The sequence below is a fragment of the Cetorhinus maximus genome, chromosome 17, assembly GCF_964194155.1.
Source record: "Cetorhinus maximus chromosome 17, sCetMax3.hap1.1, whole genome shotgun sequence".
Taxonomy (NCBI): Eukaryota; Metazoa; Chordata; class Chondrichthyes; order Lamniformes; family Cetorhinidae; genus Cetorhinus; species Cetorhinus maximus.
In genome coordinates, this window is record NC_135895.1 from 53,291,714 (window position 1) to 53,319,028 (window position 27,315).

The following is a 27,315-nucleotide window of genomic DNA, read 5'->3' on the forward strand; positions in this document are numbered from 1 at the left end:
AGAGGGCTTCTGTTGTATATGTGGAATTTCACAAGGTGTTTTAAAGGTTCCACATAATAGGCTTGTTAACAAAATTGGAGCCTATGGTATTAAAGGGGCATTGACAGTGTGGATACAAATTGGCTGAAGGGCAGAAAGTAGTGATGGATAGTGGTTTTTCAGCTTTTACTGGTGTTCCTCAGAGGTAGTTATTAGGACTCTTGATATATATTAATGATCTGGACTTGGGTATACAGAGCGTAATCTCAATATTTGCAGATGATACAAAACACAGAAATGCAATAAATAGTGAGGAGGACAGTAACAGACATCAGGAGGAGGTAGACTGGTGAAATAAGCAGACATGTTGCAGATGAAATTTACTGGGAGAAGTGTGAAGTGATGCATTTTTGTAGGAAAGGAGGAATTATAAATGTACAATTTTAAAGGGGTTGCAGAAACAGACACACTGGAACAGAGATACGCACCTTTGAAGATGGCAAGACAAATTGAGAAGGCTGTTTAAAAAAAAATCATGTGGGATCCTTGGCTTTATTAATAGCGGAATACAGAACAAAAGCAAGAAAGTTATGCTAAATCTTTATAAATGACTGATGCAGCAACAATTGGAGTAATATGTTTAATTTGTGGGAAAATGGTGACACAGTGGTAATGTCACTGGACTAGTAATCCAGCAGCCCAGACTATTGCTATGGGGACACAGGTTCAAATCCCACCATGGCAGCTCGTGGAATTTAAATTCAGTTAATAAATCTGGAATTTAAAGCTAGTCTCAGTAATGGTGACCATGAATCCCTTTGTTAATTGTCACCAATGGCTTTTAGGGAAGGAAATCTGCTGTCCTTACCTGGTCAGGCCTACAAGTGACACCAGACCCACAGCAATGTGGTTGACTCTTAAATGTCTTTGAAACAGCCTAGCAAGCCACTTAGTTGTATCAAATGCTACAAATTCTAAAAGGAATGAAACTGAACAAACCATCAACCTATGCACCAGAAATTACAATGGCACACCCACCCCTCAAAGTCCTCCTTAATAACATCTGGGGGCTTGTGGAGAGCTTTCCCACAGACTAGTCAAGCAACAGCCTGACATACACACGAGTCATACCGTACAAACAATGTCCCAGGCAGCACCATCACCATCTCGAAGTATGCCCTGTCCCACCAGCAGAACAGACCCACCAGAGGTGGTGGAACAGTGGCATACAATTGGGAGGGAGTTGCCCTGGGAGTCCTCAACATTGATGCATCTGATGACATGGCAAGGAACTTATTGCTGATTACCACCTACCATCCCCGTCAGTTGATGAATCAGTGCTTCTCCATGTTTAATACCAATTGGAAGAAGCACTGAGCGTGGTAAGGACACAGAATGTACTGTGCAGGGGGATTTCAATGCCCATCACCAAGACTGGCTCGGTCACACCACTATTGACCAAGAACATAGCTACTAGACTGAGTCTGTGGCTGATGGTGAGGAAACCAACAACAGTGAAAAACCTACATGACCTCACCCTCACAAAACTCCCTGTTGCAGGGTCTTCTGTCCATGACAGTATTGGTAAGAGTGACCACCGCACAGTACTTGTGGAGACAAAGTCCCACCTTCACATTGAGGATACTCTCCATTGTGTTGGGTGGCACCAGCACTGTGCTAAACAGGATAGATTTCAAACAAACTAGCAACTCCAAACTGGGCACCTATGAGGCACTGTGGGCCATCAGCAGCAGCAAAAGCATATTCAACCACAATCTGAAACCTCACAGCCTGGCATATCCACATCCTGGAGGTTACCATTGGCCAGAAACTGAACTGGACTAGCCATGTAAATACTGTGGCTACAAGAGTAGGTCAGAGGTTAGGGAATCCTGTGTCAAGTAATTCACCTCCTGACTACCCAAGCCAGGAGTGTTATGGAATACTCTCCACTTGCCTGGATGAGTGTAGCTCCAACAACACGAGGAGCATTACACCATTCAGGACAAAACAACACACTTGATTGGCACCCCATCAACAAATATTCACTCCCTCCACCACCAAAGCAAAGTGGCAGCAGTGTGTACCATCTACAAGATACACTGCAGGAACTCACCAAGGCTCCTTAGACACACCTTCCATACCCAAGACCGCTACCATTTAGAAGGACAAGGGCAGGAGACACATTGGAACACCACCTCATGGAAGTGCCCCTCCAAGTCACTCATCATCCTGACTTGGAAATATATCACCCTTCCTTCAGTGGCGCTGGGTCAAAATCCTGGAACTCCCTCCCTAACAGCACTGTGGGTGTACCTTTACCACCTTGACTGCAGCAGTTCAAGAAGGCAGCTCACCACCACCTTCTCGAGGGCAATTAGGGATGGGCATAAATGCTGGCCTAGCCAGTGACACCCGGATCCCATGAATGATTTTTTTTTTAAATCCCCCACTCTACCATCACCAACAAGCTGGGGAGTCAACCCTGGTTCAATGAAGAGTGCAGGAGGACATGTCAGGAGCAGCATAGGCATACCTAAAAATGAGGTGTCAACTTGGTGAAGCGACAACACAGGACGAATTGCATGCAAAACAGCAGAAGCAGCATGCAGTAGATAGAGCTAAGTGATCCTACAACCAATCAGATCTAAACTTTGCAGTCCTGCCACATCCAGTCATGAATGGTGGTGGACAATTAAACAACTAACCAGAGGAGGAGGCTGCACAAAAATCCCTATCCTCAATGATGGGGGAGCCCAGTACATAGGACAAGGCTGAAGCACTTGCAACCATCTTCAGCCAGACATGCTGACTGGATAATCCATCTTAGCCTCCTCCTGAGGTCCCCAGCATTACAGATGCCAATCTTCAGCGAATTCCATTCACTCCACTTGAAATCAAGAATGGCTGAAGGAAACTGCAAAGGCTATAGGTCCTGACAGTATTCCGGCAATAGTACTGGAGAGTTGTGCTCCAGAACTAGTCCTTCCCCTAGCCAAGCTGTTTTAGTACATCTACAACACCGGAAACGTAGAAAATTACCGATGTATGTCCTGTCCACAAAAAGCAGGATAAATCCAACCTGGCCAATTACTGCCCCATCAGTCTATTAATCATCAGCAAGGTGTCAGCAGAGAGAAGAGACTGCTTGGCTGTGCAAGCTATCACAGCCGGATGTAGGAGACGGTCTCTAGTTGAAGAGAGTTTAAGAAACTCTCCAAAAACTGAGGCAAGTGCCTGGAGACAGTGACTTGAAGTTACTACATGGCAAAATGGTGATATGGGAACCCATTAGAAACTGGGAGCAACTGTGGCTAGTTTATTAAAAGGACTGTAATTCTGTGGAGAGTTTGATGGCATGGATGATGAGTATGAAAAGGAAATGTCACTTTCTGTTGTGTAGAGCATAAGCTACTTACAAAAAGAAAATAGTGTTTAGTCATTAGTGTTTTTTAAATCATTTGTTATGGTAAAAGTTTTAAAACGTGAAACCTTGCCTCTCGTAACTGGAAATTCAAATCACTTTTTAAAAGTTATCAGTCTCAACAGACATCATAACAGTACGTGATCTAATGATTGAAGCTGAAAGAACAGATTTGTTTTATATTTTAAAGTCTGTCAATGAAAGAATTCCAGAAGCAAGTGAAGGTTTCTTTCGGTTGCCCACTTGGGAGTGGGGTTCCCTTGTGTTTCATGACTCCTCTGAAGTGCTGTGAATTATGCATTCTTGCAAGAGGCGTTCTGACTCCATCAAAATTGTGGGAGGGTTTAAACTGCCCACCCCTGCAATTGAGCGCACCGGCAAGGACGGGAGGGCTGCATGTGGGCAGGCTGCCCATAACTTTATCCCACGTCAGCAAAAATTGCCAGAAACAGAACTGGGGGTGGGAATCCTGGGATCAGACCCCGCCTGACATTTTTAAAGGGCTCCTGAGGGCCTGACTTGGTGAAAATCTGGGCCTAGAGAATCTGGGTTATTCTCACTTGTGTTTTCTTATTAGTATTTCTTATTTTTAAACTGGACCTTTCTCTGAACAAAGACAATTAATATGGTTGACCCTTTGTCTGGAAATTATGCCCAGCAGTCTCCAGAACAAAAGCCTTCTCAGTTTTGGGGATGTCACACCTCATTATGCCTAAGGAGCTTCTAACAGACTGCCTGGGACTGTACAGACCAATTTCAAAAGGAGCTACAGAAATTCCATTTGCATTTCATAAGCCAACCTTGCTAGCGGAGTCTGTGTTGTCATGACAGCAGATCACAGCCCCAAATTACTTACAGACATATTGAACTTTTAAGTAAGATGTGTTTTTTTTAAAAAGACTTCCATGCAAAAACTGGATGGGAATGTAAATTAACCACTTTCTGCAAAATTCCAATGTGGATTATACTTGACCAGAGAGAACATGGAATGTCGTACCTAAAAAAGGTGTCAAGGCCTACCTCAGACAAAGACACTTGAAAGGGAGAGATGCAATGCGAAAGACTGAACTTTAATCCCCTGTGGTTGTGGAGACAATGGAGACTGATTACCACATCGCAGCAGAAACCGTGTCCCGTTGAGTTATATCTCAGATTGTGAAAATGGTCTGATTTAAAAGAAAGCAGATTCTTGGCGAAAGATGTTTATTTTTTCCCTTCCAGGAATACACAAGGAAATGGTTTAAAAAGCCAGCTGCAAACCCGATCTTTGTGTTCTACTTCTGGTGTGCTCCTGGGTGCTGCGAAGGTCACAGCAGAAGAACATCAACTCGACATCCTGCAGCTTGCAGGTAAAAGTCTATCTCTCTCTCTCTCTCTCTGGCCAGAGACAAGTCAGCAAAGCCACAGTCAAAAAGGAAACAGGACAACTCCTTCACCTAACCTGCAGCACCAAGTGTCTCCAAACCAACTACTCAATTGCCAAAGTTAGCTCTACAAGAATCACCCAACTTGACATGCACAACATTTTGCTGGCTACTCCTCACAGACAAGCCAAAGACTGATTTGTATATCTTTTTTAACTTTATTTTAGACTCAGCTTCTCATTTCTGATGTGTCTATGGCCAGGATCTTCCGGTTGGCGAGCGGGGGCAGGGCCCACTTGCCGACACAGGATGACGTCGGGTGGAACTCCCGACGTTATTTCCATTTTCAGGTCGGCAGGGGCACAGCCGAGTCAGCTGCGCACCCGCCGACATGTCAACGGCTACTGAGGCCATTGAGAAACTAATTTAAATCATTGATGGACTTGCCCATCCAACCTTAAGGTTGGCGGGCAGGCCGGGAGCCCTGGTGGGCTTCAGAAAAAGCATGAAACCTCATCCATGGGTGGGATGAGGTTTCATGAGGGTATTTAAATTTTTAATAAAGATTTCAGTTAAAGTTATGGACATGTCCCAACTCATGAGACAGTGTCACATGACAGGACATGTCAGGGAAATTTTTCTATCATTTTTACTGCAAATTTCGGAGCCGATCTTCCTGAGGCAGCACTTAGCCTCAGGGAGATCAGTGCGCTCTTTTGCGCGTGAAAGAGCACTCTCGCAGCTGAGGGAATCCCCCCCGCCCGCACAGGGAGCGTTAAATCCTCGGAAGTGAATGGGGAACTGTTGGTGTTGCAGAAGAGGCCTGTGCAGGGTCATATCCGAGTGGTTGTCATCAAAACTTTCATATATCTTTTATTTAGTTTAGTTTTTTTCTCTCCCTCAAGCAACATCTCAAAATCATTTAATTGGCCATTTATTTAATTGCTGCTTGTGGGATCTTGCTATGTGCAAATTAGCTGTGAAGCACTTTAGGATATATCCTGGGGTCATGAAAGTCATATATAAATGCAGTTCTTAATGTAGGTCAGGGAAGTACAATATAAAGGAAAAGAATGAAAAAATGGTTGACACCAGTCTTTTCATCCATTTTCTTTCTGGAATGGGCATTACTTCTTTTAAAATGAACTAAGGCAAAACATGCCATTCCTTTGAGATCTTAAGGGTATCTTTTAAATGGTAGAAATTAGAAGCTATTGTTAGGAAATAGAGACCATTTAAGTAAGTTTTATTTGTATTTGTGGGTATTAGAAATTGAGTTTTAGCTTTAAAGTTTAAGTTTGATTTGTGTTTCTGTATCTGTGTGTTAAGAAAGGTCAAATTAAGTTTTAGTTTCACTTTAAAAAGGTGGCTGCATTTCTAATGATTTTTTTATGATTGTAAGCTAAGGTAAACAAACAAGGGTAGATGAATTGGGCTATTGCCTAGCAACAGGGGTCCAGAGAGTCAGGTCCCTCCAACAGACACAGAAAAACTAAAGAAACAGCAGTTTTAAGTTTCAGTTGGAAGCCAAGACCCCAGAGAGACTGGACACTGGGAGAGGGAGCTGCAGATTTCCCAAAAGAACCAAAAGGTCCCAAGGCCAAAAGAGTGAGACAGAAACAGGGGAAAGTCCAAAGAAGACCTTCCAATCAAAGGAAAGACAGGAACCTGGACAAGGTCCTTTAAGTGAAGTTACGAGTGAGGGGCAGAGAAAGGCTCCAAGCTTCAAGTTTAAAACTTCAAGCTGAAAAAAGCAGATTTAAAGTGAGAACAGCTTGCAAGAGGGAAGAAGGTCCAAAGTGACAGCTGAAGGTCTATAATTCTTTGCTATGGGCATGTGCAGCAGTGGTACTGTTGACGGCTGAGTCGGTGAGACAGTGTGTGTGGAAGACAGCTTGAATGCATGTGGTGACCCAGGGAAGAGGAACATCGGAAGGAGAGTTCAAAACCCGGGAAGTGAACCCTTACAGAAGGCGTCTGAGAGAAAACATTGGTTTGGGAGAAGATTCCAAGGTGAAACCTTGGAGAGTGGAGATTGGAGACCCTTGTGTAAAAGACAGAGTGTAATGAGACAATTGGTTCAGGCGTGACAAGAATCTGGGGGGAGATGAAGAGACATCCATAGCATCTGGTTGAGGTGGCATCTGTCACTTGGTTTCAGAGTGTGGTTTGTCTGGCCACAGGGGGTCTATTGGTACATGGACTGTGTACTTACTGTAGACATGAGAGTATAAGAGAGTTTTTGTAACTTGTGTTATCCCTACAAATCTGTAATTATATGGTCAAGTTGTGGGTGAAGGAGTATTGTAATATAGTTCATCCTTTCTTGTTGAATAAATGTGTTTTTCTTTTGTTAGAAGTTTATCAGTGGACTCCTGTGATTCTGTTCAGCAGCTACTCTCCGCGTATTTCAACAAACAAATAAAAATTAGAATCCATCAAGCTGGGTTCCACTCTATGATCAGGCTTGTCCAGGGGTAACCTCAGATGGGATCATAACACTATGATTTAAGAGATAAACCAAGCCCTGTTCCCATAAGAGTATAAGACCATAAAACCATAAGACGTAGGAGCAGAAGTAGGCCATTCGGCCCATCGAGTCTGCTCTGCCATTCAAGGAGATTAAGGGTGATCTGATATCATCAACTCCACTTCCCTTCCTGAGTAAAAATCTGTCAATCACTGCCGTGAATATACTTAACATTCCAGCCTCTACAGCCCTCTGCGGTAAAAAATTCCACAGATTCACTACCCACTGAGAGAAGAAATTCCTCCTCATCTGTTTTACATGGGCACCCGCTTACTTTCAGATTATGCCCTCTGGTCCTAGACTCTCCCACAAGGTGAAACAACCTCTCAATCTACCCTATGAATCTTATATGTTTCAGTCAGGTCGCCTCTCATTCTTCTAAACTCCAATGCGTACAGGCCTAACCTACTCAACCTCTCCTCATGAGAAAATCCCTCCATACCCTGGGATCAACATAGTGAACCTTCTCTGGACGGCCTCCAATGCCAGTATATTTTTCCTTAGATAAGGGGAACAAAAATTGTTCACAGTACTCTAGGTGTGGTCTAACTAGTGCGTTGTATAGTTTTAGCAAGACTTCCCTATTATTATACTCCATTCCCTTTGAAATAAAGGCCAACATTCCATTTGCCTTCCCTATTACCTGTTGAACTTGTATGTTAGTTTTTTGAGATTCATGCACAACGACTCTCGAATCCCTCTGTGCAGCAGCCTTCTGCATTCTTCCTCCATTTAAATAATATTCAGCTCCTCTATTCTTCCTGCCAAAGTGCATAACCTCATATTTTCCTACATTATATTCCATCTGCCAAGTTTTTTGCCCACTCATTTAACCTGTCTATATCCCTCTGTAGACTCCTTGTGTCATCTTCACCACTTGCCTTCCCACCTATTTTTGTGTCATCTGCAAACTTGGCAATAGTGCATTCACTTCCCTCATCAAAGTCATTGATATATATTGTAAATAATTGAGGCCCCAGCACTGATTCCTGTGGCACAGGTTGCCATCCTGAAAATGTCCCCCTTATCCCAACTCTCTGTCTTCTATTAGTTAGCCAATACTCTATCCATGCTAATATACTATTCCCAACACCAAGGGCTCTTATCTTATTAAGTAGCCTTATGTGCGGTACCTTATTGAACGCCTTTCGGAAATCCAAATACATTACATCTACTGGTTGCCCTTTATCTATCCTGTTTTTTACCTCCTCAAAGAATTCTAATAAATTTGTTAGGCGTGAATTCCCCTTCATGAAGCCATGCTGACTCTGCTTGATTAGGTTATGTATTTCTAAATGCTCTATTACATCCTTTATAATAGACTCCAACATTTTCCTGATGACAGATGTTAAGTTAACTGGTCTATAGTTTTTGTCTCCCTCCCTTTTTGAATAAGGACGTTACATTGGCCATTCTCCAATCCTCTAGGACTTTTCCAGAATCTAAGGATTCTTGGAAGATTACTACCAGTGCATCCACTATCTCTGTAGCTACTTCCTTTAATGTCCTAGGATGCAACCCATCAGGTCTAGGGGACTTATCGGCCTTTAGCCCATTGGTTTCCCCATTACTTTTTCTCTAGTGATAGTTATTGTATTTATTTCCAACCTCTATTTTGCCCCTTGATTATTTAGTATTTTTGGAATGCTATTAGTGTCCTCTACTGTGAAGACTGAAGCAAAGTTTTTATAAAAATTATTTGCTCAGGGAGAAAATAAAACTTTGGTATTGCCATTTTGAGTACAAGCATTTTTAAAACAAAGTGGGTAAAAGCTGTGAATATTTCAGATGTTATTAGATACGCTAATGTTGCTCATTGGGAGTGACAACCATTCATTTTGGTTTAAAATGCAACTTGTTTAAATGTATCTCACCCACACAAAATAAACGCAGCTCCGCGTTTTAAATAGGGTTGTCTTGCAGCTTTAATATGCTGCAAGTCCCAACATTTCCTCGATGCCAAAAGATCATTTGCACTGTGACGAAAACATATTTTGCGAACTGATTTTACATTGAAAAGGCAGAAAAATCACAGAATGGACCATTGGCCCCACATTATCTGTACAAACTCTGCGAAAGAACTGCCCGCCCTTTCCTCATAGATTTGTCAAAATGTCCCCTTCTCCCCCAAAAATGCCAACAAAATAAAAAAACGTAAGCGCGAACTGAATTAAAATGAGACTTTAGTCAACAGCCTGTCTGCTGCTACCCTGGGCCGGTTGGTCCGGGAATTGTGGGCGGCCGGTGCCCAATTAGTGAGACTCCGGGTTTTTCCAGGTCCCTCACTTCCTGCTATCCGGGTGGAGCTGGGTCCTGTCTGTCCTGTGGAGTTGGAGGTGGGAAACACCTTTGGACTCGGTCCCTGTCCTTAAACGGCTGGTAGCTGCTGCTGGTTATCTAACACTCCCCTCTGTCGGAGAGGTTTGAGCCGGAAATCTCCTACTCAATACCAGGAATAAAGCGGCAGGGACGAAGGTAATCGAGGGGCCCAGCAGCCGCCCCCTCATTTTGTTTATAATATTCCCTGGTATCAGAAAGCTGCGGCTGGGCTGTAACCCAAGTTGGACCCAGAACAACAACGAAAAAAACAAAAGGGGAAAACGCTGTGAATGCACAGTCAGTCCGTCGGTATCTCTAAAGAGGAAAGGCATGTTGACCTTCAGGAATAAATCCTGTAAAGAAAAAAAACCCTCATTTACATAGAGCCTGACACTCCCTCAAGTCGTCCCAAAATGGTTCACTTTTATTTTCCCGAACTGATAGTTGAAAGGTAAAGTCTCCAAATGGTATTGAGCACACTCAAAGAAGAAAGATACCAGATATAGTAATCACAAAGAGGAGGTTAATAGCTTGAATCTTCTGCCAAATGCTTTTCAGCGAGTCATAGAATTCACACATGATATAAAAGAGCTTGGTGAAGTCATGAGATGTAGGATACTAGAGAAGCTCCAACAAGTGAATGGCCTGAATAAAGTAATTCAAACAAATGCAAGAATCGCACAGTTAATCTATCCACAGTCAAAAAGACAAACTGTCACTGGGGCCCCTTGATCTGACTTTTCATCACACGCCTACTCTTAGATGCTAATACTCAATAATAGAAAGGGTGGGGGAGAATAATGGTCTGAAGTTTCAAAGTTATGGAATAAACAGGCCCTTCGGTCCAACCAGCCCTTCCTGGGGCTCGACTCAAGCCACCTCCCATCTTTCGTCATTAATTCTAACAGCATAAACCTCCCTGCTTTCTCATTCATATTCTTATATAATTTTCCCTTAAATGCATCAAAAACTATTTTCCCCAACTATCCTCTGTCGTAGTGTGTTGCACATTCCTAGCCTTGTCTGGGTAAAGAAGTTTCTTCAGAATTCCCTGTTTGATTTCTTGGTGACTATCTTATACCGATAGCTTCTAGTTTTGTTCTTAAATGTTCAGATCGGAAAGAGATAAGAAAGGTGCCAGGGAGGAAGACATGATACTATAGCTGAAACTGTTGATAAGATGTAGGATGTCAAAGTTGCAATGGTCAGAGTGTGAGGGGGAACTAAAATATTGAATGACAAGGCAGTCTGTGTCATACTTGTGGACAAAGCTGAGGTGTCAGTAAAGTGATCAACCAAAGCGTGTTCAGTTGCAGATGATCATTGATTACATAATTCAATATGTAGTTAATTTCCAGAGATGATTATTGTACTTTTTAAAGCACAAATCAAGCAGATCTGTAGCTCAGGCATTTAAAAAAATCTTGTTCGCCTTCCTATTTTCTCCTGAGTAATTAGTGAAGTGATATGGTTTCATATGCACTGACTGCTGCATTGTATGATGTTGGTTAATTTACAGTCAGTGCAGGTAGCCCCTATTTCGCTGTAAGGTGTATCACAAAAAAATGAATAATCCCCTGCTCAGTGCCCGCACACAGCAGAGATCACTGTATAGCAATCATGAGCAAGAGCCCTAGTGCCAGTTTGCTTTCCTTTCTTTTCCTAATTTAGTAGGTGTTTGAGAGACCACTTGTAAGGTTTGAAATGTGTTTTGGATGTCTGATGGTTTACACATAGATTTTCAAATGGGTGTCTCTAAAAGGATCTGAAGGGGCCTATGAGGCCATTGGATTTCAGTTTGCCTGGGACTAGGTAAAGCAGAAGCTTAGTATCAAGAATTTTCTATTTGTAATTAATGTATTTTGTTACTATGAGGTTTCTGCACACTTGTTTTCTGAAATTGTAGCATTGCTTTCTATGGATTGTTGATGTCTTCTGAAAGTTAGCAAAGCTGTTACTAGCCCGCATCCCATAAAAGAATAAATTTTTAATAACCTGTACGGACTCTCAATTTGGAAAAGTTTGAAAACTACTGGCATTCATTGATATTAGATTGGAGACAATGCCTCCAGAACTTGTTAAATGTAGAACACTGCTGGGACCTTACTGGCACTCAATACCAAAAAGAAGTCATTGAGTCATAGTGTTTTGCAGCACAGAAAGTGGCCCTTCGGCCCACAGTGACCGCATCGGTCATCAAGCCCCTTTCTACTCTAATCGCATTTTTCGAGCACTTGGCCCGTAGCTTTGTCTGCTACGGCATTTCAAGCATTCATCTAAATTCTTCTTAAATGTTGTGAGGGTTCCCTCCTTTACCACCCTTTCAGGCAGTGAGTACTTAGGTACGTTTACATTGATTGTGTGATGTTGGCAGTAGGCAGTCGGTAGTTTTCCCCCAGCATCTAACAGCATACTGTCTTGGGTGCCCTAGCATTCATGTAACCGAGCCTTTGCAATTACAGCTATGAGATTGTTTGGCAACTGTCAGTTCCTGTTTCATTTTTTTATTCGACAGAGAATTACACATCTTTTTTTTGTTTTGTAGTTCTTTCCAAAGAAACTTAATTTCTTAAAAGATTTGCTTCATAAGTTTTATTTTTAGTCAGCAGAAATGAAGACAGGATTTTGGCTTCGGGCTGCAAGAAAGCATCTATTTACATGGCGAACCTGCAGTTCTCTACAAAACATCTCAGCACTCTCAGAAAGAACTCAGATGTGGAGAAATTATAAAATAAAAATCCAAAGGTTAACAACATGCAACGGACATGGCTATTCAAGTAGGGATTCTCAAGTTTGGCGAACTTGTGTTCAACACAATTTGGAATTGGTACCACGCACCAGACATCATTCAACCTTCAGAACTGTTGTACACAATGCAGGACTTGCATCAAGAAGAGTGCCAACAATCAAAGCAAGCACCCTCTCCAGCCTGTTAAACAGAGGCTTTTCTTACAACAGCAGATATATGCCTGCTTGTGTTTTGTCAAAGAAAGGTTTTATTGCTGAAGAATTTGCTGACTTGTCTAGAAATTTTCACGCATCTTCTCGAGTCCTAGCCTTGCCAATCCCTCTGCTCTTGATTCTACTGAAACCAGTGAAAAAGCTGACAGCGATGCTTCTTGGCAGGTAAAATACTGACCATGTAAATTTTTGAGCAGATGCAGTGCATTTCTAACAATGAGAATAGCACAGGTATCATAATAACACTGCACTTCCACATTGGTGACTTGGAACTTGCTTTCCAAGTTTCAAGGGGTACTATCAACAGTTGGACATTTTTGCCTCTGCCTGGTGTTATGACACAGTGGTTGGTAAAGGCTGAGTTTAAATCTCAGAGGGAAACTTGAACAACCGTCATAATCTATATTTCAACTGGTATGTTTGAGATGCAGCTCTGAATTCAGTAGTAAGACCACCAAGCCTCAAGAGGTTTTTTATATAAAACTAAATTAAACATTTATTAATTTAACGACACATTAAACACATACACATGTCTACAAATTACTACCATAATAACTTTTAAACAAATCTCCAAATTAATCACTCCCAGGTAAATCTTCACCAAGGCAACAATAACTCTAGACTTTAAACAGACACCAGGCAAAGCACATTTGACCTTATGAATTCAAAATGAGGTCCGTTGCAATTTGGTTCCTTTGCAGACAGTTGTAGGCTTACAGGCTGGTTCGATCTTCAATGCCTCTGACTCACATACAAACTCCTCTTGGTTTATACGTAGCTTTCCCTTTGAATATAAACTTTCCACTATTATTAGGTTTTTAAAAATTTTACCTCTCCTAATGATAATCCTTTCATTCCGCCAGTTTTATCAGTAATATAAACACATTGCTTGGTGTCTCCTAGCTAGGTGCAAAATTTTATCCATTCTTTTGAATGGTTTATTCAACAAATGTAAACGTACTCTTACCTTCTATCCTTACGTTTATCTAATTAACATCTCAAATTACTATACATCAAAGCACCCAGACTAGCTGGCTTTAATGAAATTAAGCCACACATATACACACACATATAGACACAGACTTTACTACAAACCCAATTTAAAAATAATTTCCAATAACTTTATAGACATTAATCTCTTCATGACACTGAATAATATTGTCATAAGAGTGTCCTCTGTTTTGTCGAATGACTAATTAAGATTCAAAAAATGAGCATTAAACTGCAGTTTTTATAATGTATTTTTTATAATGATATAGTTTGAGACTCTTAATATAGTTCCCATTGGAAGTTTCAGGGTTATTTTCAACAATATTCCAAGTGTGGAGTGAGAAGTGGGGTTATTTGCAGAAGATGAACTTATGAGGATAGAGTTTAGCTGCAACAATAAAGGCAAATAAAGTAACAGAGTGTTAGAGGACAAATCTGAAAGTATTTCAGTATTTTTGTTATACTTTTTGTTGGTCAGGTTTTTGCTGTACAAGGTGTTGGCTCTCAATGGCAGCCCCCTTCCCGATGCTGGGTCCCTTGATCAGGCACTGAGTGCCTGTGAACGAGGGATTCCGCTGGAAGCTCCCAAGCAACCCCTTTTTACTTTTTGGGCTTACCACATGTGAATTCCCCTCCCACCGCTGGGTGAATACAAGCGGCAGTGGGGGGGAACGAAGCCCTTAAGTGGGCAGTAATTGCCCATTTAAGGGTCCCAATGGCAGTGGGGCGGAAAGGCCACCCACAAGCCTTGGCAGCCTGGATTTAGTTGGGGCTGTGACGGGAGGGCAACGAGGTCCCCACCAGCCACCCTCTGACCTAATTAAATGCCCACCTGCCACCAAACACATCTCGGGGAATGGCATTTAATTCCATCCAATGTCTCTGATTCTACTCAACCAGATCACTTCTTCATTTTAAAGGCCTCAAAGGGAATATAAAGCTCATGTAACTGGTCCTCGCAATTTAGCCCTTTAAGCACTAGCATTATTCTGGTGAATCTGCATTGTACCCCTTCCAAGGCCAGTGTATATATCTTTCCTGAAGTTTGTTTCCAAAAATTGAATGCAGTACTCTAGAAGGGCTCTACAACTGAAGCATCAGTCCTCACTTTTGAATTCCAATCCCTTTGAGATAAAGTCAATATTATATCACCCTATTTGATTACTTGCTGGACCTGTGTGCTAGCTTTTAGTCATTTATGATATGGACACCAAATCTATTTGCTCCACCATAGCTCCTAATTTTTCACCACTAAGAAATTATGATGATTTGTTTTTCAAGGATCCAAAATGGATGATCTCACACTTTACTACATTAAACTCTGTCATAATTTTGCTCACTCACTTAGTTTGTTCCTTTGTAACTTTCTGCGTTCATCTACTGAACTTACTGTACTGCCAACTTAATGCTATCTTTAAGTTTGAATATTAAACTATATACACTATAACCTCTGCAATCTGGAATACTTGGGACCATGTCATTTCTGTACTTCAGAATTTCCTGAATTATAGAATGATGTTAGAATGCCTAACCACAATTGTGTGAACCAGAAAACACTGGAGCTACAAATATTTACCTGAAACATAAAACAGTGATAAAATATTATAAAGCAGTAATAAAAATACTTTTGCTTTTCCAAACACTGTATCTTCCATGTTTCCACCCCCAAAGTACTATACTAAAATGATATCGATGACATCCAGGGAATGCTTGGGTCTGCTCAAAAAATTTTGGACAACTGTTGTTTCTCAACAATAGATTTCTGGACTGGAGAGGTTACAGTGTACTTTCATTCAAGTGATTAATGTAGGTGGTGAAAAGTTGAGACCCCTGTACAGACCATTGGGGAATGCCATTTGTCACATCGCATTCTACTCTCTGTCTCCCACCTCCCCATAATTTACCACCCCATGTTACAAGGTTATCTCCAATTCCCTGTGTTTTCATTTTTGCTAATGAATCAGTTCTGGAACCTATTTGCAGAAGTCCACAAGATAATACCCATTGACACTCCCCTATCCACCGTGCTAGTGGCATACTCAAAATTGTAATTGGTTTTGTCAGGTGTGACAATCACTCATTATAAAATCCTGCTGACATTTTGGTCAGTTTGTACTTGTCCAAGTGCTTAGTCACTCGATTTCTGATGATAGATGCCAGTAACCTTTGCACAAATTATGTTAAATGGTGTGGCGTGTAATTACTTGGTTTTGCCCTCAGTTTGTTCTTAAATAGTATTTGCAATTTGTCAATCTAGAGATAAAATTCATGAAGCTTAGAAAATTATGACAAAGCATTTATTTCTTTTATAACTCTTGAACGGAAACCATCAAGTTCTGGAGATCTATCTATCTTATACTTTGGGGTAGTTGTACTAATTAGAGACAATATAATGGCAATAGAAAATGGGACATAACTTTAAGGTAGAAACGGGTCTATATGGATTGTGACAAAGGATAAGAAGGAATCAAGTACATTAGTATTCTACCGACCACCTCATAGTGGAAGGGAATTGGAGGAAGAAATATGTAGGCAAGTCTATGGAATGATTAAAAGAACATTGATTACTAATCAGGGGAGATTTCAACTATCCCCAAATAAACTGGCAAAAACAGGTAGGGAAAGGGGAAAATGAATGGAATTTTTATACTGTGTTCAAGACTCATTTCTTATCCAACAAGAGAAGAATTACCATTGAATCTAATAATGTAAAATGAATCAAAGCAGAAAAGAGCAATAAGTGTAGGGGAATATCTAGGCAACAGTGATCACAACGTAATAAGGTTGATTGATTGAGAAAGTAATAATGATTGAGAACGGCATAAGTAAGACAAAGACCAAAATAAAAGATTGGAGAAAGCTAATTTTGTAAGAATAGAACTAGGGAAGATTAACTGGGAAGAATGACAGAAATAGAACAGCCACGGGAAATATTTAAAATGGTTATCAGTACAGTTCAGGATAAATTTCTTCCTTTAGAAAACGAAACTAACTACCCAATAATGATATACCGTGAATGAATAAAGATGTAGGGGGAAAATTGAAACTAAAGAGAAAGGCATATTCTTAAGTTCATAGACCCTAAAGATGATGACAAAGAGAATAGGAGGAGGTTAGGAATAAAGATTTTTTTAAAATTAGGAAAAGCAAAACCACAAAAGTAAATTATCAAGGAACACTTAAGGAAATTATATTCTACAGACATAACATAAATAACAAAAGAAAATCAGGTTAGCGATGCACAGGATAAACTCAAATAATGACAGCAAACTTTGCCTAAGTTTTACCAGGGAGACTAACAGTGTGGGCAGGACATTCGGGCAAGAGATCAAAAAAGATATAAAGACATTTAAACTAGAACAGGGGGAGATAATTGATAAGCTATTCAAACTTTAAAAAAAGATTAAACCCCTGGTCTGGATGGATTGCATCCAAACATAAAATGAAGTTCGGGAAGAGATAGCACAGGTACAATTACATATATGTGAAACAATTCATTAGAAAAAGGAATGCTGCCAGAGAATTAGAGTATAGCTAATATTATTTTATTTAAAAAGGAAGACAGAACAAGCCCAGGCAACTATAGACCAATTAGCTTAATGTCAGTGGTTGGAAGGGAATGAAAACTTTACTCAAAGATTTAATAGGAAAACGTAGAAACGGAAAATATAGTAAAAATAGTCAGATGGATTTAAAAAGGGAAGTTAATGCTGATCAACTCTATTGAATTCTTTGAAGAAGTAACAGAACGAGTAGATAAGGGTAATGCAGTAAATGTAATATATTTGAAATTTCAAAAGACCTTTGACAAAGTATTGCATAATAGATGTTTGACTAAGACTCAGAGCATATAGAGTTGGGGACAGCTAGTGGAAGGGATAGCAAAGCAGCTGCAGAACAGAAAATGGAGAGTAGGGATTAAGGGTAGCTATTCAGCCTAATAAATGCTGGGAAGTAGTTAATCCACATGGATTAATGATGGGCCACTGTTGTTCACAATTTACATTAACAATTTGGACTCAAGAATCAAAAGTACAACTTCTAAATTTGTGGATGATACCAAATTAGAGGATGCAGTTAATACAAAGGAACACTTTTAAAAATACTATTAGACATTAATAGACTTTCAGAATGGGAGTTTAATTGGCAAATGAATCTCACTATAGATGTATTAGGCGATCTATTTTGGTTGGACAAATAAGAAGGCCACATACTACTTAGGTAATGAAAGTCTAAATGGAGTAGAGGAGAAAAGGGATCTAAATTCCTCCCCATGATTTATTTTAAGGCTTCCTTGTTCGTTCACTGGAAAAAATGAATACCATACCCATTTAACAAGTCTGACATTTCCTTATTGTCCATTATAATCTTTAATGAATTATCATTTCCTTTTGCAACTCTTTTTCTCTTAATATATTTATAAAAACTTTTGCTGTTAGATTTGGGTATTCCTTACAATTTTTTTACATCTGTTTTTACATCACTTTTACTTTCTTTGTATCCCTTTGTTGTATTTTTTTTATATAGCTCTCCCAGTCTGCTGGATTTTTAGGAATTCCATAATTCTGTGGTCTTGGCAGAATGAATGTGAATACAAGATGATGTGTGAGTCAGTGCAGAATTTGTACAGGCCCAGTGTAAATTGTTCTTCCTAACTAGTTGCTCAAGAAATCATTTATGTGCACAGTAAAGAAACTTAACCAAGCTCCTCATGTTAGAGAAAATACCAATTTAAGCAGAACTGTCTTTGCATATCCTCATACATGGTAAGGTGTAAGAACATCAGGAAAGTTTTGCAGGAGTTGGGGATAGTTTCAATATAAATAATCCCTGCTTCCCAAACTTAGATAATGGTCAAATCATTTTAAAAATTTACTAGATTCCATCTTTCTGGAGATGTATCATTTCAGACGTCTTTCTCTCTAGGGAACCACTCAACTGAAGTTAGCTACAGACACACCATATGAAATCCCCAACATCAGCACTCTTTCTGGTCCTGGGTGAGAAGTGAGAATTCTTTTGGCTGCCCATTGTGTGTTTCTATGTACCTAGCTGGTACTGAATTTTGGTAACCATTCAGTCCCCATCAGATCTAGGACCAACGATTACCTCCAAATCTATAGAATTCCCTATGGAATGCCTCACTGACATCCTTACAAATTATACAAGCTAAAGTTGTAGGAATGTAGTCAATGAGCCATGGCGTCCGGAGAGTTACTGTTTGAAAGGGCATTAGAAGAAGCAAATAGAAATGAAAAACTCAGTTGGCTAAGAGGGCCCAGAGAAAACAGAGGCCAGTGCACCTTCTCAACCCACAGTCTTCCTCTGCAGCAAATGTAGCAGAGACTGTCATACGAGAGTGGGACTCCGGAGCCACACCAGGCAATGCTTAACACAGAGTTGACCACCGCAGCGCAAACCATCATCTTGTGAGATAGAAGGCTGCCACAAGAAGTCAATGAGTAGGATATCGTTTTAAAAGTCACCCTGATGGACAATACTTCATATTCACCTCTTTCGTTCTCTTTCACTCACACACCCCTCCTTTGAAATAACATCATTTAGAGCTTTTGTAGCAAAGTAAATTCTTGAGATATTAGTTCTCTGAAAGAGACTAAAGGGAAAACTGAATGCTGGAAACGATCCATAATGTTGCATGTTTTAAACATTTACCATTAGTAATTTGGGTTGGAATTTTATTGTGATTTAGGCAAGAGCTAAGCAATGTTGTTTTCTTTTTAGAGATATTTTGTTTGCTTGCTTAGTACATATTTGCATAAATTTAATAACTGTTGACCAGATATACTTTAATTGTTTTCATTTTGCTATGAATTTAGCCTCACTTTTGATCATTGAAGAATAATTTAATTCCCACCCAGTCCAATTAACTTTAGGTTGGTATTTTACAGAACAGTCAGAGGTCAACTGCCAGTTTGTTCGTGAATTGTGTTCTTGTTTTAGGCTGTTACTGGGTTGTGAGAAACCTTTGTCCTAGGTGTTTAAGCCTAAAGATAAAACTGCAGAACAGAGACTAAAGCAAATGGAAGGTTAAGTTGAAGGCATATTTGGAGATGACTGTGTAAATCTGAAAAAAGCTTCAGAATTAAAGCAATCTACAGCATCCATTGTGTGGAAAATCCCAGAATGTTTCTTCAGATTGTAATGGACTGACTTTGCGTGTTTTCAGGAGCATACGGAAATGGTGGCAAGCTCTTCCCCCTGACAAACAGGAGCTACTTAAGGACACTGTGAGAAGGAACAAGTGGAGAATTTTATTAGGCATATGCAGTCTGTCAGGTTTGATTGCAATATATTTCTGGAGTCACTTGGACAAGAGTCCTATCACAGGACGCACTCGCCTACTGATGTTCAGCAAGCGACAGTTTCTGCAACTAGCTGAATTTGAGTATCAGACGGTAAGCATGCATTTGATACACAAAGTCTAAGTCATAACTGTAGCCCTTGTGGGTGACTTTTTAAAAAACTTATTTTCTAAAAAAAATACAGCTTCATATTCCACTAAACTTCTGTGGTCCTTCACAAATCTGTGTTCATTTTACAATCTAACACTTATACATCCAGGAAATATGTATGCAATTCATTGAATTATTCTGCATAAACATTCCTGTTGAGATTCTCGTGTAAAAATTTTCGAAAGGCAGCTTTACCTATGCCATTTCTCCAAGAGCCAGTAGATGGCGACCTAATAGGATTTCCAGTTTTAATCTGATACTAAATTTTAATAAAGAAATATCGATGCACCTATTGCTGGTAGCACTGTGATGCAAGTGCCCTAACCTATCCACAATTTAATTCCTAGCTCCTTTTTATTTAAACATAAAGCTTTTTATATAATTCTTTTGCTCTTTTTAAATTTTTTGCACCCTTAATATATTTGTTTCCAGTTCTTTATATGCTCCTGTTCCTGTAGCAGATAGAAATCCAGCATCCTCCAAAGCTTCTGCTGTTTTGTATCCTACAGCGTAGTCATTCTCCATGTGTTCTTGTAGCAGTTTTACACTTTGTTGAATGTGTGTGCTGCTTCATGTATTTTCAGGCAGCTGCTATCTGATCCGCACATGTATTTTCCTTGAGTTCAGAGAATCACAGAATTGTTGGAGCCAATTCAGGCCCCACTAACTTAATGTTTTTTTTAATCAATATTTGGGATGTGAGTGTTGCTGGCTGGGCCAGCATTTACTATCAATCCCTAATTGCCCTTGAGAAGGTAGTGCTGAGCTGCCTTCTTGAACTGCTGCAGTCCATGAGGTGTGCATACATCCACAGTGCTGTTAGTGAGGGAGTTACAGGATTTTGACCTAGCGACATAGAAGGAATGGCAATATAGCTCCAAGTCTGGATGGTCTATGATTTGAGGGTAACTTGCAGGAGGTGATGTTCCTATGCATCTCCTGCCCTTGTCCTTCTAGCTGGTGGAGGTTGTTAGGAAAGGAAACAGTTAAAGAAGCTCAATTGCTAATTATTAGGTTGTTTAACTAAGTACGCATAGCGGTGTCAGCTGTGGCTCAGTTCATAGCACCCTCGCCTTTGAATCAGAGGGTTGTGGGTTCATGTCCCACTCCCGGAAAACCAAGAACTGTGATTGTACTCGAAAGAGTTGTGACTGTTAATAACTCGAAAGAGTTTGGTTGTATAAAAGGGATAACAGCTGAGACTAGTTCTTTCTGTGGAGAGTTTTATGACAATCAATAAAACTCTGCCTGAAGGAGTCTGTCTTGGTTTTGGTCTTCATTCCTAAACAACTATTGGAACTTATCAGTGGTAGCAGAGGATGGTTACTGCTTGTAAGTAAAAGATTGGAAACTAAGCTTTCTTCAGACAAAAGACTGTATTTGGAGTTAACTTTAAGAGTAGAGTGGTTTGGAGTCACTCAGAAAAAAAAGAAAACGGCTGAATCAAAATGTAGAGTTTCGGGGTATGATTACCCACTGATGTTTTCTCAGAGTGAACCTATGAGCAATGGAAGAATGAAGTAGCTATGTGGACACGGGTTACATCCTTGCCATGGAAAAAACAGGGAATGGCCTTGGCACTTTCGTTACCATACAAAAGCAAAATAAGATGTAACATATTTTCGGAGTTGGATCCTGAGCACTTGGACACAGTTGAAGGTTTGGAAACATTGTTAAATTTTATGGATAAGATCTATCAAAAAGATGATTTACTAAGTGCTTACAAAGCATGGTCCGATTTTAACAAATTTAGAAAGTTGGAAGAAAGTTCTATAGAAGATTACATAATGGAATTTAGTAGACAATATGCAAGATTGCAAAAGTTCCATCTAGAAATTACCCAATCATTGCTGGCGTTGAAGATACTATACTGTACCTAAGTATCGAATATGGACAGGCTTCTAGTTCCAATGGGAGTTAAGTTAAGAAAAACACGCACTGCTAGAACAGATGTCAGAAACTCTTAAAAAAATTTCCTTGGAAAACATTCCTTTCCAACAGCGTTCATGGCCCAAATGAGCCATTCGGCAGTAAGACAGTAAATGGAAGATACAATGTTAATAACTGGTGAGAACATTTAGAAACAGGACACAGGCGTCCGTATGAAAGGAGATTTGTAACTAGAAACAATAGCGACAGAAACACCTTTGAAAATGGCAGGAGAAAAGAATTAGGGGCTTACGACAAAAGAAATGCTCAGTTTTAGATGCGATTCAAAATACCATTATGTCCTAAACAATAATAATATGGTGTTCGAAATTAAACGAGACAGAAGACTCAGAAGATGGAGATATTGACCAAAGAGAGGGCATTGTATTAGTTACAAGACGTTTCAGCCTGGTGATGAATGGCTTGATGGCAGAGTCCTTCACTGTGCAGCGCTAGATATAGTGGATGCACATCTACAGTCTGTGGATTAGACTGGTTAAAATGCTACCTGGACGCCTTAAATGACAAGGACTGGAATAAAGTTAAAGAATTTGAGAGTTCCACCAGTTTTAGATTTGGAGATGATAACATCCTGAAATCTTTAAAAAGGGTAGTGATTCCCTGTAGGATAGCTGGAGTCAATCATTTCATCAGCACAGATGTAGCGTCTAGCGAAATACCATTACTGTTGAGCAGACCATCGATGAAGAAGGCACAAATGAAGCTGGGCATTGAAAATGACAAGGCCATTGTATTTGGAAAACCTGTGGATTTACAATTTACACAATCTGGACACTACTGCATTCCTTTAATGAAACCTAACTTTTCTACGAAGGAGATTAAAGAAGTGTTATTAGTGTCAGGGGATAGGAATTTAGAAGATAAAAATCAAATTGTGTTAAAGTTGCATCAGCAGTTTCCCCACCTTCTTCGCAAAGATTAAAAATTTTGCTAAGGGATGCAGGAGTAAGGGATGGAGAGTATGCAAAACTTACAGAGGAGATAAGTGATAGATGTGATATATGTAAGAAATACAGAAGGACACCGTCATGGCCGATAGTGAGTCTACCTTTAGTGAGGGATTTCAATGAAGTTGTGGCGATGGATTTAAAGGTGTGGGATAAAGAAAAGAACGTTTTTATTTTACATTTCGTAGATTTGGCAACAAGGTTTAGCCAGTCAACAATCATATACGGTAAAGAAAATAATTGTGGATCAGGTAATGGAGAAATGGATAGGGACAGGATTGGGACCACCAGCGAAATTCCCCACTGATAATGGGGGTGGAGTTTGCTAACGATGAGTTCCGGGATATGTGTGAAAACATGAATATAAAAATGCCCCTTTAGTAACGGAGTGTGTGAAAGGAATCATGTGGTTATAGATTAGATGCTTTGTAAAATATTGGCGGATAGACCAAGCTGTAAATTAACATCAGCTCCAGCATGGGCTGTCCATGCCAAGAATTCACTGCAGATGGTTGGGGGCTATAGTCCATATCAGTTGGTTTTTGGTAGGAACCCAAAAATTCCTTCAGTCCTGAATGATCATCCCCCAGATTGGGAGGGAACTACAATTAGCGCTACCTTTCTGAGCATTTAAATGCACTACACGGGGGTAGAAGAGCGTTCCTTAAAGCCGAAGTTTCAGAAAGAATTCAGCGAGCTCTAAGACATAATGTACGACCATCAGAAACTATTTTCAATTGGGGAAACATGGTGTAGTATAAAAGAGAATACTGACTAGTAGAAAGGCCTGGGAAAGATTATAGGTAAAGAGGATAAAACAGTAATTTCACAAAGTGGGAGCCAGACTATTCAGGTACATTCATCAAGGTTAGTCGGCGTGGACTACATATTTGCAGGTTCGGAAAGTGTTGTAGGAAGGGACGAGGAACCATGTACTTCTCATACCCATATGTTGCATGATTGTGAGGACCAGGTAGCTGAAGTTGACGGTATCTGAAGATTGAGACAGTAATTTGGACGAGGAAGATGAGGCAATTTGTCCCAGAGCACAACTGCTGAAAGCTTGGACTGAAGTTACATATTTGCCAGAAGTAGCCAGTCAATGGCGGATTGTGACAATTGTAGGTAGAAAAGGGAAGGCCACTGGAAAAATATAAAAACTGTTTAAATGCACGAGATAAAAGACAGGAGGTTAGGCCTATGGATTGGGAACATGAAGTACAAAAATGGAAGGCACGGAAACGCAGTATCAGTTCAGACAGTGGGTCTGGGATTGAACATGTCCCTAGGAAGAGATCGCGAACAATTGAAAGAACATCTATAAATGGGAGAGGAGATCAAACAGTAACAGACTGGAGCATGATGGAAGGCAGGATAGAGGGTGTAGCTTAACAAGGTCGAGGTATATGGCACAGACTGGTAACGCTACAAGGAGCAGAAGCCCATGTGATCGAGAAGTCTTAGTAGCTTTGAACAAATTACACGATAAATTAATAAAAGATGCCAAACAGCAAGTAATACATAGTTGGAAAGAATTTGGGGTATACACAGAGGTGCCAGATAAGGACAACAAGTTCTGTCTCATAGATGATTATGCACGGAAAAGGTGCTTCCTGATGGGACTTATAAAGCTAAAGTCAGGCAAGTGGCACAAGGGTTTGAAGAAAAATTGGGCGACTGGGATATAAGAGTAGATTCACATACAGCAAGGAAAGTTATGCTGAAGATCTTTTTGGCTCAATTAGCTATAAATGCTTGGCCCATTGATAGTAAAGCTGCTTTTTTGCAGGGACACCAACTTCAAAGGGAAATTTTTCTCCCTCCATCAAAAGAAGCGCCAAATGCAGAAGGGACTCCCTGGAAGTTAAATAAATGCGTATATGGTTTAAATGATGCCTCTAGAGTTTGGTATTTCACAGAATTTTAATGGTATAGAAGGGCCATTCGGCCCTTTGTGTCTGTACCAGCTCTCTGAGCATTTTAATTTAGTGCCAATCTCCTGCCTTTTGCCCGTACCCCTGCACATTGTTTCTATTTAAATAATCATCTAATGCCCTCTTGAATGCCTTGATTGAACCTGCCTCCACCACACTTCCGGGCAGTACATTCCAGACTCGAACCACTTGCTGTGTGAAAAAGTTTTTTCTCATGTCACACTTACTTCTTTTGCAAATCACTTTAAAACGTATGGGGAGGTGATAGCATAGTGGTATTGTCACTAACTAGTAATCCAGAGACTAGTATTCTAGAGACCCAGGGTAATTCTCTGGGGACCCGGGTTCAAATCCCACCATGGCAGATGGTGATGAATTAAAATTAAAATGATAACCATTGTCCATTATTGTAAATACCCACCTGGTTCAGGAAATCTGTTGTCAAGTGTAAAATCAATGCAGCTCTTGCACTTGAGAGAAATGGGGACATTCAGCCATGTAATTATTTCATGGCTGATGTTTAACTCCCCTTGTTTCCTTAATCCCTAATCCCTGAAGAATTGGAGATAGAGAGAGTGAATATTTGGAGGGAGAGCAAGAATTTGGAGATAAGGGAGAGAGTGAATATTTGGTGGAGAGAGAGAGGGGAATTGGAGATGGAGGGACAGGGATCTTGATTCTCAAAAGGCTGATGAATTGTTTCATGTTGATAGTTGGTTGGACCAGAAGGCAGAACAAGCCTTGAATGGAATTTCTCAGTGAGGTCAGTTTTGTTAAAGCTGGGCTGTCTTCAGTTGGAAGCAGACCTGGTAATGTTTTATTGGCATCATGGAGGGAAACTTGCAGGCATCTTTATAATGCATGTAGATGATTTTTTGTGGGGTGGTAGTAGCGAATTTGAAACAATTGTCATTGATGGGCTCAGAATGGAGTTTAACATTGGAAATCAGGCTTCTGGTGTGTTTAAGTACATTGGATTGGAAATCAGGCAGAGTGGATCACATGTCCTTTTACATCAGCAATCCTACTTGGAGAACGTTGACCTCATTGCAATTAGTCGTGGTAGGGCCTCCCAGAAAGATACAGCGGCTTCTGAAAAGGAAGAAGAGGAGCTGAGAAGTTTAATTGGGCAACTCAATCGGCTAGGCAAACAAACAAGGCTGGGTGTCAGTTTTGACGTTTTGGAATAGAGCACCAAAATGAACGATCCCAGGGCTGAAGAAATCATTCGGGCAAACAAAACATTGACAAAATTAAAAATGAAACAGTGCGTTTTGAAATTCCCATCTTTGGATGATGTTAGAAAAATGAAACTGTATTCAGTGATGTGTCTTATGCAAATCTGTGTGATGGATTTTTGAGTGCTGGAAGATTTATAATATTTCTCATGAGAGAAAAAGGCAAATGCTGCCCTTTGGCATGGGAATCTAAAAAGATACGAAGAGTTGTAAAAAGCATGTTGTCAGCGGAGACTCTAGCCCTTGTTGAGACAGTAGGTATGGCATTCTTTATATCAAAGATACTAGCACAAGTTGTAAATGGAAAGGGGTATTCAGGGACAGTACCTATCGAATAAGTCAGGTAATAAGTCACTTTGGGAAAATGTTTACTTTACGAAGTGCGTAACAAGAAGAGATTGTGAATTGACATTGCAAGCTTAAAACAGATGCTTGAGAATATGGAGATTGCCAAAATCAAATGGATTGATAGCAGCTACCAATTATCTGACTGCTTCACCAAAAGAGCGAGCGAGCTCCAAGAAGTTATTAGAGACCCTCAAAGAGGGACGTCTTTTTCTTTAAGGAAAAAATATTCCGTTTGTGTGGACATATCTAGACATGTGTTCTCTTTTTTTTTAAGGAGGGTAATAAAGTGAATTTATTGAATGAAAATATATATATTAATGTTTGTTATTACTTTTTTTGTGTGATTATATAAACTCAAGTGTTACTTTCTTTTTAAGAAAAGGGAAATCCATTAGGGAAGGAAACAGTTAAAGAAGTTCAATGCTAATTATTAGGTTGTTTAACTAAGTACGCATTTGGTTGTATAAAAGAGATAACAGCTGAGACTAGCTCTCTCGGTGGAGAGTTTTGTGACAAGCAGTAAAACTCTGTCTGAAGGAGTCTGCCTTGGTTTTGGTCTTAATTTCTAAACAACTATTGGAACTTATCAGAGGTCAGGGGTTTGGAAGGTGCTGTTGAAGGAGCCTTGGTGAATCCCTAATGGTTCTTATGTTCCTGCCCGGCAACACCGCTGCCTTCCACAACTTTTTCCTTCTGCAGTGCAGATATAAAAACTATTTTTTGCATTTCAGTCTTCCAGATCATTTTGTGTGAATAATTCATTCAATCTATCTGAATAAACTAATGCACTGTTCAGCTGCACGTACTACAAGATACACTTCAGCCAATTCTCACAATCACTGTCTAGTGAATCTTCCT

At 40.1% G+C, this 27,315-nt stretch overlaps 1 protein-coding gene across 2 annotated transcripts in view; it reads left to right on the plus strand.

Annotated features, from left to right (window-relative positions):
• Window positions 1-9,579: 9,579 nt before the first annotated feature.
• The window catches only part of oma1 (OMA1 zinc metallopeptidase), a 62,407-nt gene continuing 44,671 nt past the window's right edge, over window positions 9,580-27,315 (plus strand). For both annotated transcript variants that reach the window (XM_078561219.1, XM_078561220.1), the window contains exons 1-3: window positions 9,580-9,772; window positions 12,219-12,742; window positions 19,755-19,983. In XM_078561219.1, coding sequence (XP_078417345.1) covers window positions 12,228-12,742; window positions 19,755-19,983 — 744 coding nt within the window. In that variant the 5' untranslated portion in view covers window positions 9,580-9,772; window positions 12,219-12,227. The remainder of the gene's footprint in view (window positions 9,773-12,218; window positions 12,743-19,754; window positions 19,984-27,315) is intronic.